The sequence below is a fragment of the Eumetopias jubatus genome, unplaced genomic scaffold (genome assembly GCF_037043125.1).
Source record: "Eumetopias jubatus isolate StellerSeaLion01/CBP00866 unplaced genomic scaffold, mEumJub1_p1.0 scaffold_13, whole genome shotgun sequence".
Taxonomy (NCBI): Eukaryota; Metazoa; Chordata; class Mammalia; order Carnivora; family Otariidae; genus Eumetopias; species Eumetopias jubatus.
In genome coordinates, this window is record NW_028274819.1 from 92,860,510 (window position 1) to 92,878,517 (window position 18,008).

Below are 18,008 nucleotides of genomic sequence, written 5' to 3' on the forward strand. Positions count from 1 at the left end.
CCCCCAGGAGAAGGTGGGGACCCACGTTATCATCCGCAGGACTAGTTTCATGGAGCATCAACTGAGGGGAGCTTAGCGACCATCTCCTCTAACCCCTCAATGTGCAAGTGAGGAAGTTAACTTAGATGGTCCGTGTGTGTCTGAAGGGGAGCTCTTAGCAGAGTCTTGACCAAATCCTGGAGAACCCAGGGCTCTTCCTCTCCCTGCAAAGGAGCATGGGAGGCCCACGGGGGGGCGGAGCCAGCCTTAAATGAGTTCCGTGTAATGAAAAGTTTGCAATGCTATGGGAGAAACCACCACCCTGAAATTCACAAAATAACAGGTGGATGTGAGATATGCACACCTGACATGAGTTCTCTGACTAATGCTTGGGTGTAATAACATGAAATAAAAATCTGAAAATGAAAAGGTATAATGAGATATACACAACTGAAGGGAATTGTCTTAAATGGCTGATTGTAATGAGATGTACATAAATTGTAAGGCTTGTAATGAAATGAAAAAAATATTCTTGCCTGATAATACTGGGTGTAATGTCTACACCTGAAATAAGTCGTCTCACCGCGCTGAGTGTAATGAGATGCACATAATTTTAAAGAGTGTAATGAGATGAAAAATAAATCAAACACTTGTCTTAAAATGAAAGATGTACAAAGATGCACACACCTGAAGGGCATTGTCCTAAATGGGTTCACTTTAATGAGATGCATTTAATTTGCAAGGGGGCTAAATGAGATTGGCCCAGGAAAGGCTGAGAAATATAAAACTATAAGATATGTACACTTGAAAGTGGTATAATAAGATCTGCCTTATCTGTGGGATGGAAATAAGATGTCAGAGTGGAAATGCACAGAGTATGACGCAATCGATCGGCATTCTCTCTGCCAGTCCTCCATGATCCCTTGCCCGTGAGGCTCTGCAAAGTTGAATTGCCCTCTCTCCCCTGTATGATGCCAGGTACCTAGTAGACACCTGCGAATCTCACTGGCTGAAAAATGGGGTTGCAGTCTATATAGAGAAAGGAAGTTAAGGGAGCAGCTATAAACAAGTAATTTCTAAAAGGCAACATAAAACTATTTCTTTTCTTTTTTTGAGAGGAGAGGGCGGGGGGCCGGGGGAAGGAAGAGGCAGAGGGAGGGAGAGAAAGAATCTTAAACAGGCTCCACACCCAGCACAGAGCCCATGGCAGAGCTGGATCTCACGACCCTGAGATCATGACCTGAGCCAAAATTGAGGGTCCGCTGCTTAAACGACTGAGCCACACAGGTGCTCCAAAAACTATTTTCTGAGAGTAGTGTTTCTCAAAATCCTTAGGCATCTCGCCTTGGAGTCTGGGAAAAAGTTGGTCACGGGATCGAATCTGCATATAACAAGCAACCCTGGCAGGTTATATGCCCCAGGGTTAATGTTTGCCTGTAGAGGCCAGGTAGGCAGGTGACAAGAGTGAAGATGCCTGATGAGGGACACAGGCATACTTTGCAATGAAAGGTAGGAATATCTTCTCTTCCACAGACACGTTCTCTCGGATTTTTTTTTTTTCAAAGGCAGAGCCTCTTGGACTGTTTTGTTTTATCACACTTGATGGAGCAGTGGGTATGGAGAAATAGTTCCTTTCTTAAAAGCAAGAATGCAGATACTGGAAGGAAAGTCAAAAAAAAAAAAAAGGAAAAAAATAAAAGGGAGTGGGGAGCATAATTAACCAATGAGCCAACCAAGCAGTGATGACCTGACCTGAACGTGGCAAGTGGCACTCATTGTCAATGTTGGGGAGACCACATGGATGGCCAATGTCGTGACAGCATGGAGAGCACATCATAAGGAGTAGCAATGATTCGATTACACCCTGCTGTGGCTGTGTAGGAATATAGGTCCTGAGTTGCAGTTCTCTATCTTTTAGATGTTGGCACAAAAATTTTTAGAAACAATATTGGGTCCAAACAAAACATATCTGGGAGCTGTATTTGATCCGAATGCCACATCGGACCTGAGAGTCTTGTTTGCAACTCTGAACGAACACGTTCGAGCTCACTGGACCAGGATGAGGTCATATTTTAACCATTAGGAGGATGTTACCAACACACAATCAGTCTCGGTGTTTTCCTAGGATGTGTAAACTCCCTGAAGGCAAGAAATTTGTCTTTGTTGATCCCAGTTGTATCCTCTGTATCGGGAGCTGCCTGAGACAGAGTCGGTGCTCAGTAAATACACGTCGGGTGAACGAGTGAGTGTGACAGAACCATTGCCCTCATCTGGCCGTGTTCAAGGTAGCAGAGGGATCTCTTGGTCAAGGCAGTATAGCTCTTGCTCCGGCCATCAGCTCCCAGGAGCAGGAAGCTTCCAACCTGATAGGTCTGCCCTGCTGGGATCGGGGTTGGGGCCAGAAGTCTGCTGGCCCGGTTTCCAGGGTCCTGACACCAGCACCCATTCCCCTCCTGCGTTGTCCCTTTTCTCGTACTTCCACAGGGACTGTGGCACATCTTCTCCATGGGTTGGGTAGGACTTGGTCATGCACGGAGAGAGAGGGGGCTTCCACATCTCAAATGGTTTGGGAAACCCCCTTTTCATTGGTGGCATGGTTGACAAGCTGCCAGAACTTGATGGAAAAACTGAGGAAGGGGTGAGAGGGGCTGGGGCAGCTACTCTGTAATTTCTTAGAAGAGTGTTGCATAGACTGTTTTGTGGAATACCAGTAAAACTCGAATAGATATTACTTGAAAAAAAAAGGCAAATAAATCTGGAGAACAGGATAAACAGGTTTCTTCCTGCAGGACTCCTCAGAGCCTTTACTACACTAGTGCGTCTTACGGAACCCCACCAGCAAAATAGAATATGCAGTTCATCCTAGATTAATTTGGCCACGGATTTTTTTTTTTTTTTTTTTTGATGGCATGTCTTTTAACATTGTCTTCCTTGGAAAACACTTCTTTGAAAGTCTGCTGGTTTCCCAGCTCTGGGAGGTGGGGCTCTAAGGTACAATCTTCTTGCGGGTCTTGAGACTTTCTTACTGCCTAGCGGTGGGGGTCTCTGTTTGCAGACTCTCTTGGTATGATGGGAGGCTTGGGCTCTTTGAGAGCGGTGACCTAGGGAGCAGTCATCAGGGCTGCGGGCAGGCCCATTTTGCCCATGTGAGCACTCCCTTCCCCACCGTCAGCCTGGCTGGAGGGTGTCCACAGGTAAGTGCAGACTCCTCAGCCTTTGTGGATGTGAACAAGGGATGGTCCCTCTTGCTCCTAAACCGGTGCCCTGGACATCTCACCAACAGTGCCCAGATAAGGAAAATTCTGGGCTGAAAGTAACAGGAAAGCTAGCTTACTTGGGGTTAGGAGCTGTGCCTAAGTTTCCACTTGCCCCCCCGGAGGATACAGTGCTGAGCCCTGGGGTTCAAAAGGCAGGCTCCTCTCTGGACACAGCTCTAGGATTAAAAGTGGCAATCAAGACTTCCTCTCCTTTCCAATTCCTGGGCCCTGGGTGGACGCGGGAGAACTAGGGGAGGGGCAGTGGTGCCACCAGCTTTGAGGATGAAAACCCTTGGAGCCTAGGATGCCTCAGGGAAAAGCAAAGGCCTTTGAGGGAGGTAGGGTATGGTGCACCAGGGGACCACATTCTGAGCGCGCCACTGCTATGGGGGAGAATTGCCAGGAGAGGGCAGTGCAGAGCGTCCTCTGGTCTCCTCTCCCTAATCTCTTTGTCTTTGAGCCCGGCATGTATGCAGTGAGTGTGCCAAACGTGGCTGTCTTCTTTGCCCAGACAGGTAAACTGAGGTCACTCAGAGAGCCCTCCACCTTGTTCCCTGCCATGGGTATTTAGTTCAACAAGAGGTAGGCTGAGGCCTCCAAATTTTCTCCGGTCCAAGGTCCCACTAACCACTAACCATGGAAAAAGAACTGCGCACCAGAATTATGGTAGGTAATAAGATTTACTGAAAACTTCTCGGCCACATTCAGTACTGGTTTGGTGGATACATCAGAAGGAGGTTGCATAACATTAGGCAGGTGGAGGGGCTGGGAGGAGGGTGTGTGGGCATGTGTGCGGGTGTGCCTGTGCTGGGTGTGTCGCTGTCCAAAGGGGTAGGTGAAAGGGTGTGTGTGTGTGTGTGTGTGTGTGTGTGAGAGAGAGAGAGAGAGAGAGAGAGAGAGAGAACAAGAAAGACGAACCAGAAAAGGAAATGTATTTTATCCCACTGCACATTGCAAAAGTCTCACGCCAAAAAAGCTAGACTTTCCTCTACTTATGGCATCAAAAGGGAGTAAAAAATGATTGGATCACCCAGATTATAAATAAGGTTATTTGTTTCTCAAAAATCCCTATTAAAACATTAAATATCAGCTCTTTTGGGGGAGAAATACATTCATTTCAGGGAGACCTCAGGAAAGCGACCATCTTTTTGCTCCACCCCAACCAGGTGGGGGAGGGGAAGCCCCAGAGGGCCCTGAGGGTCCCCTCAGGTTGAGCCAGGTAGCCACTCGCATCCTGCCACTGAAGGAGATGGCCAATGCACAATTTACAAATGAAACTGCAAGTCCATTAAATTAAAATCCACTGGAAAACACACGTGTGATCAGTCCTGTCATTCACAGCCAAGGGGTGGGAGAAGAGGGGAGGAGGGGGTGCCAATCATGGGGGCCTGGAAGTTGGGGTGGGAGGGGGTGAGTTAGGGCAGGTGATGGAAAGCCTCCTCCTCGAGGGAGCCCCGGTTCCTCCAGTGCTGCGGGTCATGGTGGTGGGTGGATCAACGAGGTGTGTGGGGGTGGGGCACCCCTTGGCGCTGGGGCACCATTTCTCTGGGCCCTCACCCACACTTCAGATATTGATGGGAAGAGGGATGTAGCACCTTCTCCAACCCCTGGCTTCCCACTGGACTGGATGCTTCTTTTCCAATGTTTCTTCTGCCTTCTCTGAAGGATAGAATGAAGAAAGAGAGCAAAATGGGGGCTGGTGGGGCCAGCCTGGGAGCAGGGGGGACGGCCGTGGGGGGCTGAGGGCCGGGACATCTGAGGAGCTCCATCTGAGGGCCGGGACATCTGGGATAAGACACCATTGTCCTGCTGCTACAGGAGCTGAGTTCTGTGACCACCTAGGGATGGCTGTGGTCCCCAAAGTCATCTTGATATGGCTCCTAGCTCAGTTCTGCCATCTCCTTGGGTCCTGGAGCCAACCCAGGGGAAGGGATTCCTCTTAACCCCCTACAATCCGAGCCTGCCAGCTTACCATTCATTTCAGGGGGAGAGAGAGAGAGAGAGAGAGAGAGAGAGAGAGAAGGTGTCTGTGTGGCTCCTGCCCTCTCTCCCAAGTCCACGGTTGCCCATGCCTGAGACAGGTCCTTGGAGGAATGAGCCGGAGCCTTCGGGAGCCCAGGTCCCATTCCGATCTGCGGGATGTGGCGCCTCAGGGCCTCCCGCTCTGCTAGCCACTGGTGATGCGTCTGGACTCCTCCTGCCCTTGAATGTCTGTCAAGGAGCTGAGAACCTCATGGGGGTGGAACCCGGACCCCCTTGACTCTCCCTTTCCTCCTAACTCTGTCCCTGGCAAGGCTCACTCTGAACGGCACCGATCCGCCTCACAGTGCGGGGCTTGGAAACAACTCAAGTCCTTCAGTGGGGGGGTGGGGGGGCGCGGGTGCCATCTGTCCTCAGGGATTTGGTGAGTCCGGCTCTCACTCCTGCCGTTCCGTGTGGGCTGCTCGAGCGGCCCCGCAGACAGAGTCCTCTGCAGTTCAGGGAAGTGGGGCTGGGGTGCTCGCTGGAGCTTGGTGGTTGGGGAGGAGCAGGTGTCTCCTCTGCCTTTCTTCAAGCTGCTGATTGGGGGGAAGCTAGGGCCAACTTCGTCGGCGCTGCCTGCGGTGCCCCCCTCCCTCCCACCCTGGAGCCCTCCTGACGACGCTCCTCTCCTGCTCGGTGACCAGTGCCATCCGGGCTGCCAACTATTCCAGGGAGTCACTGTGTTCCAAGCCTAGGTCGCCGACGTTCGTCGTCTGCAGCTCGTCGGCCTCCTCCTCCAGCTCCTCCTCCTCCTCCTCCTCCATCTCGTCCTCATCGTCTTCTTCCGTCCCGTCCAGGGAGTCGTCGTGTGCGGCCATCATAGCCTGCTGCATGGCCATGGTGGCGTTGTCTGAGGACAGGGACTGCAGGTTGTCCAAGCTGATGGAACCTACGTGGGAGGAGAAGACAAGGCTTAGGCCCAGGAAGTGCGGTGTCGGACAGAGTGGCAGGGACCGGCCCACGGAGTGGTTGGCAGTTCGCAGGTGCGGAGCCCCCCCGGCCCACGCGTTTGTCAGCACCCCCCCCATCCCCCTGAAGCGGCGCGGCGCCTAGTTACCGCTCACTGAGCACCTTCTATGTAAGGATGTTAAATACGTTGACTTTCTAACAATTCTGCACAGTAGGTCTTATCATCCCCATTCTAAAGAGGAGGAAACTGAGTCTCGGATGGTTAAGGCATTAGCTCAAGGGGACGGTCAGGCACGACAGAGTCGGGATTCTCCCCTTGGTCTGTCTGGCTCAAAATCCGTGTGTTTCCGCTACACCTGACATGGCGACTGCCCAGCACAGAGGAACACGAACGCCACCATAGAGATGCACACGAAGGTATGCACGTGCACGCGCACACCTCCACTCCACTTCCCACACAGAGCTATCTTCACGTGCCAAGCTATAAAACGTCTGGCTCATTGAATTATTCATTGTGCACCAGGCGACCGGCAATTAGAAAAGTGTATATGGAGGGTGTGATGGAGAAGCTGGGAAAACAAAGCTCTTCCTGGCCTCCGTTCACAAGCCAGCCGCCTGCTTCGGTATTTATAGATGGCCCTGGCTCTTGGGGAGCCGTGCAGACACTCATGGGCGTGACAGAACTTCGGGAGGGTGTGGGAGTGAGGAGGGGGCTCTGCTGAGCAGTCATTGACTCAGATGACCATGGACTCCCACTCGTCTTTGTGAGGTTGCTTTTTGGTTTGTGACAGTATATGCAAAAACATCCCCCTCTTTCAGGCCTGCGCACATCCTTCGATGGAGATCACTATTGTGACCAAGCTGCCGCTGCCATGGAGGCAAGGGGATGGTCAGCCCTTGCGTCTTTGCAGAACCTGTCCAGGAGGTCCGCCCACCAGCCCCAGGCTAGAGTACACCCACCCCCAGTTCTTACCGTCCGGGTTCGTTCCCGGGGCGCCACCCTGCTGTTGCAGCACCCCTGCAGCAATGGAGTTGGGCCAGAATCTTTGGGTGGGCCGGTGCTGCGACTTGATCTTCTTGGCTTTAGGGGCAGGGTCTGGGTTGCTGGCATCAAGCATGGGCTGCAGGATGCGCCTCCGCGCATTGATGAACCTGCCCAGGGGTAAGGGTAGAGACCTGGTTAGTCACCTCCCCCCACCCCCCGGGGTTGTGGGGTTTGTGTGTGTGTGTGCATGTGCATGTGTGTGTGTGCGCGCACGTGCAGGGAGTGAGAGCCTCTTCCAGACTCTCAGCAGCTGATCCACTGTACAGAACAAACTGGGGGCTCATCTAGGGTGTGAAAGCCTAGCTGGGAGAAGAGCCCTGGGCACTGCAGGGCTCATGGAATCACCTGGAGCTTGGTATCCACGAAGCAGCATGGGAAGGATGCGTGAGGAGGGTCAGAAATCTCTGCTCAGGACTCATCAGGATTGAACAGAGGAAGTAGGGGTCCCCTTAGAAGCACTAAACCCTGACTTTTCTCCAGGGCCCAGGGCTCAGATCAGGGGCCCCAAATCTTGGGTCCACCCCCACCCAACCAGATCTTGCTCTCTGAGATTTCTGTGGCAACCCAGCCAGACACAGAGAAGGGGAAAACAGATGCCTGTGAAGTCAGAACAGCCAACTCTCCCTCCTCCTTCCCACCCGAGCTTTGCAGAATGTTGTAGTTTTTCAGTTCGCAGAGGTGGTGGGTAGACCAGATGACCACTGGCGGCTCCTCCAGAGCTTGGACGCCTGCATTCCTCCTGTGTGTGTCTGCAGTGCAGGCGGGGCTGGGCTTTCTATTCAGCAAGAAGCTTCCAGTGATGGTCCTGATACAATCTCCCAGCAGAGGGCACTGAGAAGCTGCAGATGAAGCTCTAGGCAGTTGGGCTGATTCTAGCTTTCTGCTTCTAGCCCAAAGGGGAGGACTGCTGTGGTAGCTGGGCTGAGCTAGGCTGTCTCTTTTCCCTGCTATGCATTCCCTTGCCAAGCAAGTGGCCCCTGGATCTGAGAGCCTATGGGCGGGTGATAACTCACCAGTTATTTACTTGCAGGAGGGTGAGGTTTGTCTGGGCTGCGATCTGCCTCTTCTCATCCTCCGTGGGGTAGGGGTGCTGAAATGAGAGGTGAAGGGCTAATGCGGGGTGGGCACATGGTGGCCTGGTCCCTCTAGAGACCATGCCTACGTCACAGGTGCTATCTCGGCCCAGGCAACCCAGCGGTTTGGGAGCCTAAACTGGGGAAAGTACAATTTTTGTTTCCCAAAAGCAATGGGACTAGGGCTTGGGGGAGGCTGCCCCATGTCTGTGGCTCCACAGTCAGGACCATCAGGCCCTCAGGGAACCCCCCCCCCCGCCAAGGTGGGAGACCAAATTGCTTTCCCAAGAGTCAGTATGGCTCTATATTGATAGCTTCTAAGGCACTTTCACATCCTGACTTGGTCCTCACAGCCAACCCCCAGCAAGGCAGGTCAAGCATTATTAGTATTAGATTGACAACGGCCTCAAAAGCCCACAGTACTATCAGAGGGTGGTAAATGGGGGTATCTGAACCAATTCAATTTAAATTGACTGAAATTTACCAACTATCTACTCTGTGCCCAGATTTATGCAGGCATCGCAGGAGACAGAAGATAAATATAATGATAACTCCTAGTTGTAGAATACTCGGTAACCTGTGAAAGCTTGTCATGCACTTAATCTCATTTAACAAAGCACATCGCTAACATTTTATCAGGTAGGCAGGTTAAGTATTGTTATTCCCACTTTACAGCTGAAGAAACTGAGTAACTTCTCCAGTGTTCCCTCAGGGGGTGGCACCAGCTTGGAACTCAGTTCTTTTCATCTTGGTCCGGTCTCCCTCCCTTACTTCATGCTGCCACTTTGTAAGACTGAGTCTGTGTCTTTGTGGTGGTGAGTGAGGAAGTGGTGTCCCAGGGCACTTCAGTCCCTGCACTGATGACATGCTTGTCTCCCACTCTTAGACTGTGCTTCATGAGGGCAGAGACCATGTCTTATTAATTCGTCTTATTAATGTATCCCCAGTGTCTTTCACATGCAAATGACATGCAAATGACTCCCGAGTGAAAGAAAGCAGAAAAAAAGCAAAGGTTGGGTGGTTTGGGTAATGGGCCCTATAGAAGGTTAGAAGGAGAAATGTGTTGGCCAGAGCACTGGGAAGGCTGCACAGGTCACATTAAGAACAGGAAGGTTTTGGGTGGTGGTGGAATAGGGGTCCTTGTGGGTCCCCCTGGGTGGTGAGCCGCATGGTAACTGGGTTTCTGCATCTTTGTGTCCCTGCACCCACACCTTGCACCCAGGAGGCGTGCAGTAAAGATGTGACGAGTGTCAGAATGGGTGGGAGCCTTGCCCTGAAGCAAGGGGAGATCTGGAGGCTCTTAGGGCAGAGGGCCAAGCTGTCCAGCCTCCTCCAGCCAGGGCCATTCCTCATGACTTGAGGTGGCATTACACAGAGCTGCTTGGGCTTTCTGAAGTCCCAGAGACTGGGCCTCAGATCCTGGCTCTGTCACGACATGTTGTGAGGTCTCAGGCATGTCCCTTAGCCCTACATCATAAAGTCGTCTAGTGATTAATTGAAATTGTACTCATTAAAGTGCTCGCGAGGAGGTGGCTCTTCATGCTATTATTATGGAATGATGTGGGCGAGGGGCTTAAGGCTGTCTAAGGAACAAGCGTGAGGGCAACAGCCTCGGGAGTGCTCTCATTATCAGCGACAAAGGCGAGCAACCTCTGCAGTTGACCCCAGCATCCCCTGACCAAGGCAGTCAGGGTCACGTGTTGTTTTAATTCACACCTCTGACCCTGGCTGCCATGCCAGGGCAGCTGGGCCTTGGGATTCATCCAATATTAAGATTCTAACAAGCAGGAAAACACCAATGGGACCACCCCCCAGGTCAACTAGGAGACAACTTCCTCCTGGCTGGGAAGGAACAGAGGAAGGCTGGGAGGTGAGATCGCAGGCCTCAGGGGGCAGAGGAGTGGGGGCTCCACGCTTCTGACACCTTCTGGGGAAGGGGTGGGGCCCACGCCCTATTTTCCTGCTGCACAGAGGTCCAATTCCCCTAGCCATGAGAAGGAGCCACGCAGCCTCCCTGTCCGTGGCCACTTGGTGTGCGAACCCAGCAAAAACAAGGCAACTCTCTGGCCTGCCCGGACTGCACTAGCCCCTTTCGTGCCTTCTTGTCCTTGCACCCGCCGTTCCCTCCGCTGCAACGCTCTTTCCCCCACTTTTCCACTGTGTGTGTTTCTGAGCTTCTGGAAAGACCTGCCACAGATCAGATCCTCTGTGAGGCATTTCCCATCTTCCTGGGGCAGAGTTCGTCATGGCTGTGTTTGAATAACGGCCTTTAGCCCACTGTATGGTAGTAGGTTTCCCTACGAGACTGGGGAGCTGCTTTCAGGGAGGACTTCCTGAGAGAGGCGGCACTTCAGCTGGACTTTGAAGAACAGCCAGGCCATCCCAGCAAAGGCGGGGATGGGCCTTCCGGGCACGAGCCTTGCACCAAGACTTACATTGAAGCCAGCTAGATGCAAGTCTCTTCTCCTCTTAAAGACCTCTGGGGAAGGACATCCTTCAGCCTCCCATGGAGGGATAGTGTGTGCTGTCTCTAAGGAGGCTCCTGGCGCAGGCCTCCGTTCTGAGTGGATGTCGTAAATCCAGAGGTTAACATGCTCCCATTGAATGGAGAGGGTGGGAGGCAGTGTCACGGAATCTGGCTGGTTGTCCTCGTATGAGGACATAAAGCAATATAAACCTTTTACCCTCCCACCGTGCAAATGACACCACCCATCCCGCCTGGAACCAGCATCTCAGGAGGCACGTGGTGGGGGCCATGGGGTGAGTGGCAGCTTTGGCCCGGCTCTGGGGACAGGTGTGTCGGCCAGAACATTCCTGGCACCACATCTGAGTGCTCATAGGAGCAGTCCAGCTTGTACACGCCTCAGACCAGATGATTCCTGAGGACAGAGTCAAAATAGTCCTGGCCCCTGGACAGACCTCAATTTGCTCAGTGCTACTTTTAGCACAATTGGAAAGGCTCCGGGCCAAGGACGGGAAGAGGAATCAAGTGAGATCGTGGTAAGCCCTCAAGCCATGGTAGCCACTCTCTGGCCACTGTTTGGAAGAACTCTGCTGGAGTTGGGAGGAAAGCAGGCAGCAGCTTTCTGGAAGCAGATAATCCTTCCAGAAAAAGAGATACACAATGGACCAGAAAATGACAGATCCTTCTCAGGGTGGGCGTGGAGCTTCATGCGATGAGGCAGAGCTGCCTGGTGGTCAAGAACACGGCCTCTGGAGAGGTCAAGTCCTGCACCCCCCACTTACTAGCTCTGTGAGCTTGGCGATTTGTTGTTCTCCATCGCCCATCCTTAGTTTCCTTGGCTTAAAATGGAAATAACAGAATAGCGCGCACCTCTGGGACTCGGGGGCTGATTTAATGAGATAATGCAGGTAAAGCGTGTGTGCTTCACGGACTCACTCTGGACAATGTAGTGAAGCCTCCCAGATGTCACAGAACCTGCTGTGCAGTCTCCAGAGAAGGGAACTGCAGCGTTTACACAGAGTGGGTGTTTCGTGGTGGCCCAGCTGCCATCAGGAAGTTCCTCCAAAATCTGACCTGAACTCTTTCCTGCCTCTTTCTGACACCTCGCTTTGCAGCCTCCTAACTCAGGTCTCCCCTGCCCTAAATTGAAGCTGAAGGCATCTTTCAGTTGAAGGCTGAGTTCCACCTGCGGTGCTGGGTCTGGAAGAAGTGCGGCCAGGGCCGGTTCATGGGTCCCTGGCCACTCCCTTCACCCCGAGCCCACCCCGAGACTGTCCTTCCTCCTCCCGGGGCAGGCAGATGAGCATGAGGCTGGCCAGTCACCGAGGGACAGAGCACAGGGGAAGTGGGGGCCTGCTGGCATCCATGGCCTTGTGCTGCTGGTGAAGCAGGGTTTGGAGCCAGATTTCCTTCCCCACTTTCCCCCCAAGACCAAGCACCGCACTGGCGACAACGACAGCCGTCTTCCCTTCTGGCTCCTGACCAAATGTGGGCACGCACCCTGTGGCAGCCCCAACTCTGAGGGCCTGGCCCTGCTCTAGGAGGGTCAGACACCGACCCCATGGAGGCAGTCGGCATGGTGAGGGGCCCCGAAACAATCACATTTCATCACATCTGAGATGCCATCGATGGCAGGGTGCACCCTGATTTCACAGATGCTAAGTGGGAAAAAAACGAGCCTTCTGGAGTGGAGAGAAGCCCAGTGAGCCACCCGAGGAATGCCTCTTTCTTACTATCATGCACCTCCTGCAGGCCCTCCATTCTTTTCTCTCTCCTTTTCACTCCTCTCACCCTTATAATTATACCCGCACAGAAAGGTCCAGGGAACTAAAATGTATAGCTTTATCTATCATCACAAACACCAGTGGGACCACCATCCAGGTCAAAAAATAAGATGCTTCCAGCACCCAAAAGCCCCTCTTGTACCCTTTCCTAATCACTACCCTCAAAGATATCCTCCCCAAAGATAACCTGGTTTTTATGGTAATGACTTTCTTGCTTTTCTTTATAATTTTCCTATGTCACATCGTTAAACATCATAGTTTACTTTTGCCTGGTGTTTGGACCCTATATACATGGAATCCACTGGCATGCAGGAGTTTACTCCACGTTAGTGTGAGACTAATCTATAATTACTGAAGTTATTCATTTTCATTGCTGCATAGTTTTCCCTTGTAAAAAACTCTGCCGCCTTTTGGTTCTTCACCCTCTCGCCATCTTGGAACTATTCTCCCTCCCTCTGGTTTCTATTTCAATCCATCCTTCATGCCGCAGCAAGCAAGACCGGTCCTTCCTAACGTGCCCCCAGTGCCTCAGGCCCACTGAGACACCTCTCCTATGAGCTAAGCCCTTATCCTGCCCAGGGTTTCACACGCTACACGGATGATTTGTTTAGTCGTCTGTCACCCCAACCAGACACGCTGCATTTTTTTGAGGAAAAGGACCCCCACCGTTCTTTCCACCCCTACCTCATCAGTGCCAAGGAAAATGCCCGGCACATGCTAAGTGTTCAGTATGTATTTGTGGAATTGATGATCATAGGAACCTAAGGGGGTAACTGGTGGTTGTCACCATTCCCTGGGGGCCTTTGTGAGTGAAGATGAGTGGGAGAGGCTGGGGAGCATCAGTGAGTCGGACTCCCCGGGAATTCTCCCCAGAATCAGGCTGCCCTACTTGCTACAAGGGCCGTTCCTGCAAGTGATTGTTCCATGCAGGTTTGTGGGGAGGAGAGTGGGGTACTTAGGGTCTATGGAGGCACACCAGCCAGCTTTCTAGAGGAGTCTTTGGGGCAGCATGGTAAGAAGTGGGTAAGAACATGAACTCTAGAGCCAGGCTTTGAATACTGGTCTCTCACCAGCTCAAGACCTTGAGCTTGTTACGTGGGTTCGTCTTCTGTAAAATGGGGGAAATAATTCCACCTGCCCCGAGGTGGTAATTAGGATTCAATGAGTTAATATTTCAAAGGTGCTTAGAACGGTGCCTGGCACTCTGTGAGTGTTTGTTCAGTAAATAAATAAATAACAAATAAAATAAACCTGCTGCTTGGTACATGTGGCCCCCTTTGGTGTGAAAGCCACAGGTTGTTTTTCTGACAGATGGCGAGAGCCCCCAGCAGCTCCTTCCGCGCATGGAGGGAGGCGCTCCTTCTTTCAAATGGTTTTATTTCCTGGATTCTGGGACTGCTCCAGCCCCTGGGCACATATGATGGGGTGTTTTCCCTTAGCCTGGGTCTCAGGCTTTTTGGGAGGATGCTGGGAAGCTGTGAATCTCCCCTGGCCATTTTTCAGGTGGAATCTTTGAGAGCTGCAGGACCCCCCCCCCCATGGAGTGTCCCGGGGCTCAGGGCGAGCTAGCAGCCCCCCATACCCCCGGTCTTCTCGGACCAGCTCCATCCAACCCTGCAGCTGACCAGCCAGTTGTCAACAAGGCCCTGTCTTTGATGGAGACCACCAGTCTCCCTCCTTCCCTGGGACTCCCTGCTGCTCAAACAGCCAGTGTGGCCCACACCCTGGGACTATGGCTTCCAACACTCTCCATCTATCCTGGGGAGTTGAGGGCAGCTTCCAGGGGTCTGTTCTCTCTTTGTTCCTACAGTGAAGGGTGGGTGGGAGAAAACAGTTTCACATCACAGGCAGGCATCTAAGACTTCATGTTTCTCTGGCACAGAAAGATGAATGCAGCTGAGCCATGGCCAGCCTGACTTCCAGGTCCCGGTGTACCTTCCACCAAAGCTCTACAGGTACAGATGCCTGAGCAGCAGGGGAGAGAGACAGCAGTCGTGGCATGACAAGGAACCACACAGTTCCCCAGCCTCCAGGGGGGGCAAGGAAGGGGAGAGGAGGATTTCGTGCTCACGACCCTAGGAGGAGGGGTCTGTCTCTTTGGTCAGCAACAATCACGGGCCAGACAGGGCCACTGATGGTCAATCAGGAGAGAATTCTCATCCAGACAACTCCTCCTTCTCTTCCTACTCCATCCTAAACCCTAGCCACACTGCCAGGCCTGGCCCAGATCCCAGGTCCTCCGCTAAACCCTAACTTTGTGCATCAGCATCCCATGCAGGGCTTGTTAAAAGCAACATCTCAATCATGTCCAGAGCCCTGGAAGTCCCCGAGGCCATCTCTCCCACTGGGCAGGCGTCCCTGACACCGGCACTTTCAGCGGTGCCCCCAAACAAGTTACCAGTGCGCAGAGACAGTGCCGGGGTGGCTCGGTGGGGTCTGGGCCAGTGGGAGTCCCCCAGCTGGTCTCCAGCAGCAAGCAGTGTAGCTGGTTGGTTTCCTATCATTTTCTGTGCGTGCACCGTCCTGAAGAAGGCGGGGAAGTGAGGCTCTGCGGTGCCAATGTACAGAGGGGCAGCCCTTTGTGCTGATGGTTGGGAGGGTCTTTCTACCAAATGCAAGTCTTCCCCCTACTCATCCAGCCAGAGAGCCTAGACTGTCCTCCGGAGTCACACAGAAGCCTACAGCACTGCCTCTCACTTCATAACAAGAGTTACCACCACTTGCTGGATGCCTACAGTTTTTGGCTAACTTTGAATACTTAAAATATTCACGGAGTACTCTGTCAAAGTACCTGCCATTTAGTCTCATTGAATCTCCCAGGCACCTATGAAGCAGGCATCATTATTCACATTTTATGCGTGAGAAAACCCAGCCCAGAGGGGTTAAAGAACTGGCTCCGGGTTATCCGAGCAGTGAAAGGCAGAGCCGAGACTCACACCCCCTGTATCTGTAACCACGTCCGCTCCACCTCTGGGCTAGACCATCTGTCAGGCACTGTGCTTTTTAACATATTATTGATCATCTTCGCCATAGGTGGGTACCATTATCTCTACTTTATGAAGAGGAAATTAACACCAGAGATGCTAGTTGACCCATTCAAGGTCATATATAGCGAGTAAAACAATGGAGCTGGGATCAATCTCAGGTCTGTCTGCCTCCAAATCCCTTGTTCCTTATACTATGCCATGCTGGCCTTAGAGGAACAGGGGTCTACGGACTGAACATCCCCAGTCCCCTTAACCATTCATCTTATGACACGTTTCCCATTAAAAGTCACCTGAACAGACATTTCCCCACCCTGGCTGCTCTTCTCTGGACACGGCTTGTCAAAGGACCTTTTGAAATGTGCTGCTCAGTCGCGGACACACTAACCTGGATGTGTCTGACCAGCACAGATGGCCCAACTCCTCTCACCAGTATTGTTTCCTCCGTTCTTGGACCCCTTAAGTGTGTGTGCGCATGCTAATACTTGATTATATCATGGGTTGACTGCTCATGGTTTACATGTATAATTTATTTCCCCAATTAAATTATCAGTCCCCCAAGGGCTAGAATCATGTCTCATACCTGAAACTTAGGTGTTAGTGGATAGATACGGTATTTGGAACTTAGGTCACATTTTCCCATAGAAACAAGTTATTTCTTTAATAGCTAGCCTTCCAGGCTAGCCCCCAAAGGCTGGTTTAGCTAAAGATGTGTGTTCTGGTGGAAAGGAGCCTACGGGACTCAGGGACAAACCACAGATTTTGCTCTAATTTCACGGAGCGGGCTAGATCTGAGGAAATTCCGAGATGGGTGAGCACAGACTTCATCCTCTTGCCTTTTCCTGAGCCCTGCTGCCACTTCTCTGTCTCTTCTCAAAGCCCCAGGGCCGTCCTGTGACCCTGCCGTCAGCCTTTCGAATCTGAGGCCTCTGGCTGCTAGGACTTCAGGGTCAAATCTCTTAAAACTATATTCATGATGATGTAGATAAAACTTTCATCAGATTCTCAAAAGGTCAGGGGCCTCAAAGAGGTGAAGAACAATTGCTAGAAATCATTCCCCTGGCACCCTACTGGTTTGCCTCCTCAAAATGCTGTGTTAAACAATATTCTAATCTTCATTTGCTACCGCTAATAAGCACTGGCACTCTTCCCATGAAGCTGATCTTAGCCGAATGGGAGTAAAAAAGTAAGCTTTGGAACTAATTCATACTCAGCTGTGAATGAATGATGGCATCCTGGCCTCTCCATTGGTACCTGTTTTTGACAGGCATTGCATACTTTTAAGTGGATCTCCGATGAGTGGAATTTCAGATCGTGTGACAAAGTTAAAGTAGCAGACAACATAACATAATAAAATAAAATTAAAAAAAAAAAAAGATGTTCTGGAACAAAAACGTTCTCTCTAAGTCTCTCTGAGCTATTTTTTTGCTTTTCAAGTTTTCTTACTTTTCCCCACAGATTCCCGGGAAGTGTCAAGATTTCTCTCAGCTTTTTCTGAGACAGGGCAGATTACGGGGACTCCCGGAGTGAGACGGGAGGCATTTGCAACAGTAGCTATGTCTGGATCAGGACAAAATACTTTCACACTCATCTTATTCCATCCTCACGACAATGCTATGAGCTGGATATTGTGATTCCCATTTTAGAGCAGGGGAGACTGAGACCTGATGAGGTCCAGCAACTTGCCCCAGGTCCCCCGGCTAGGTAAGAAGGGGTGCGACAGTCAAATCCAGAGCCTGCCTCCCCATACCACGCCCGCTCCGTAGACCACACTCTTTCTGTTTGTAAGAGACATCCCTGTTTCTAAGTCAGCTGGTGATGGATCCCATAAGTGGGTCTCTGACAGGGATCGATGTATAGGTCCTTGGGGCTTAATACAATGCTAGGCACAGGGAAGGTGGCAAGCAAGACACACAAAGAATGTTTGTTGAGTCACTGAAGATCACACCAAGGCATAGAGGCAACCAGCTGGACTTCACGTCCACACACCCTCCTTGGCCGGGAGCCCACGGGCAGGGCACGCACTGTACCTGGGTGTGCGGCAGCCAGTGTCCCCCAGCGGGGAGGAGCCCACGTGCGCCGGCTGATGAGTGGATAAACAAAGTGTGGGCTGTCCATACAGTGGAATCCCGTTCTGCCATGAAACAGAAGGAAGCCCTGAAGCATGTGACAATACGGACGAACCTTGGAAGCCTGATGCTAAGTGAGAGAAGCCACTCACAGAGGGCCACGTATGATAAATTCCATCACGTGAAAGATCTGAAATCAGCAAATCCATAGAGACCCAAAGTCGATTACTGGTTTCTCCGGGCTGGGGAGCGATGGCTAAGGGGTACAGAATTTCTTTCAGGGATGAAAATATTCTGGAATTCGACAGTGGGGATGATGGCACAAATCTAAATATACTAAAAAATCTCTGACTTTAGTTACAAAGGGTGGATGGTGGTATGTGAATTATATTTCAATTCAAAAAAAGTCACAGAGAGAAGGG

The 18,008-nt window shown here is 51.7% G+C and overlaps 1 protein-coding gene across 4 annotated transcripts in view; it reads right to left on the bottom strand.

The window, feature by feature from the left end:
* Positions 1-5,920: 5,920 nt before the first annotated feature.
* Positions 5,921-18,008, bottom strand: part of PKNOX2 (PBX/knotted 1 homeobox 2) — a 75,165-nt gene continuing 63,077 nt past the window's right edge. For all 4 annotated transcript variants that reach the window (XM_088017563.1, XM_088017562.1, XM_088017561.1 and 1 more), the window contains 3 exons: positions 8,226-8,302; positions 7,141-7,319; positions 5,921-6,147 (listed from right to left, as the gene is read on the bottom strand). In XM_088017563.1, the coding sequence (XP_087873689.1) occupies positions 5,921-6,147; positions 7,141-7,319; positions 8,226-8,302 (483 nt within the window). The remainder of the gene's footprint in view (positions 6,148-7,140; positions 7,320-8,225; positions 8,303-18,008) is intronic.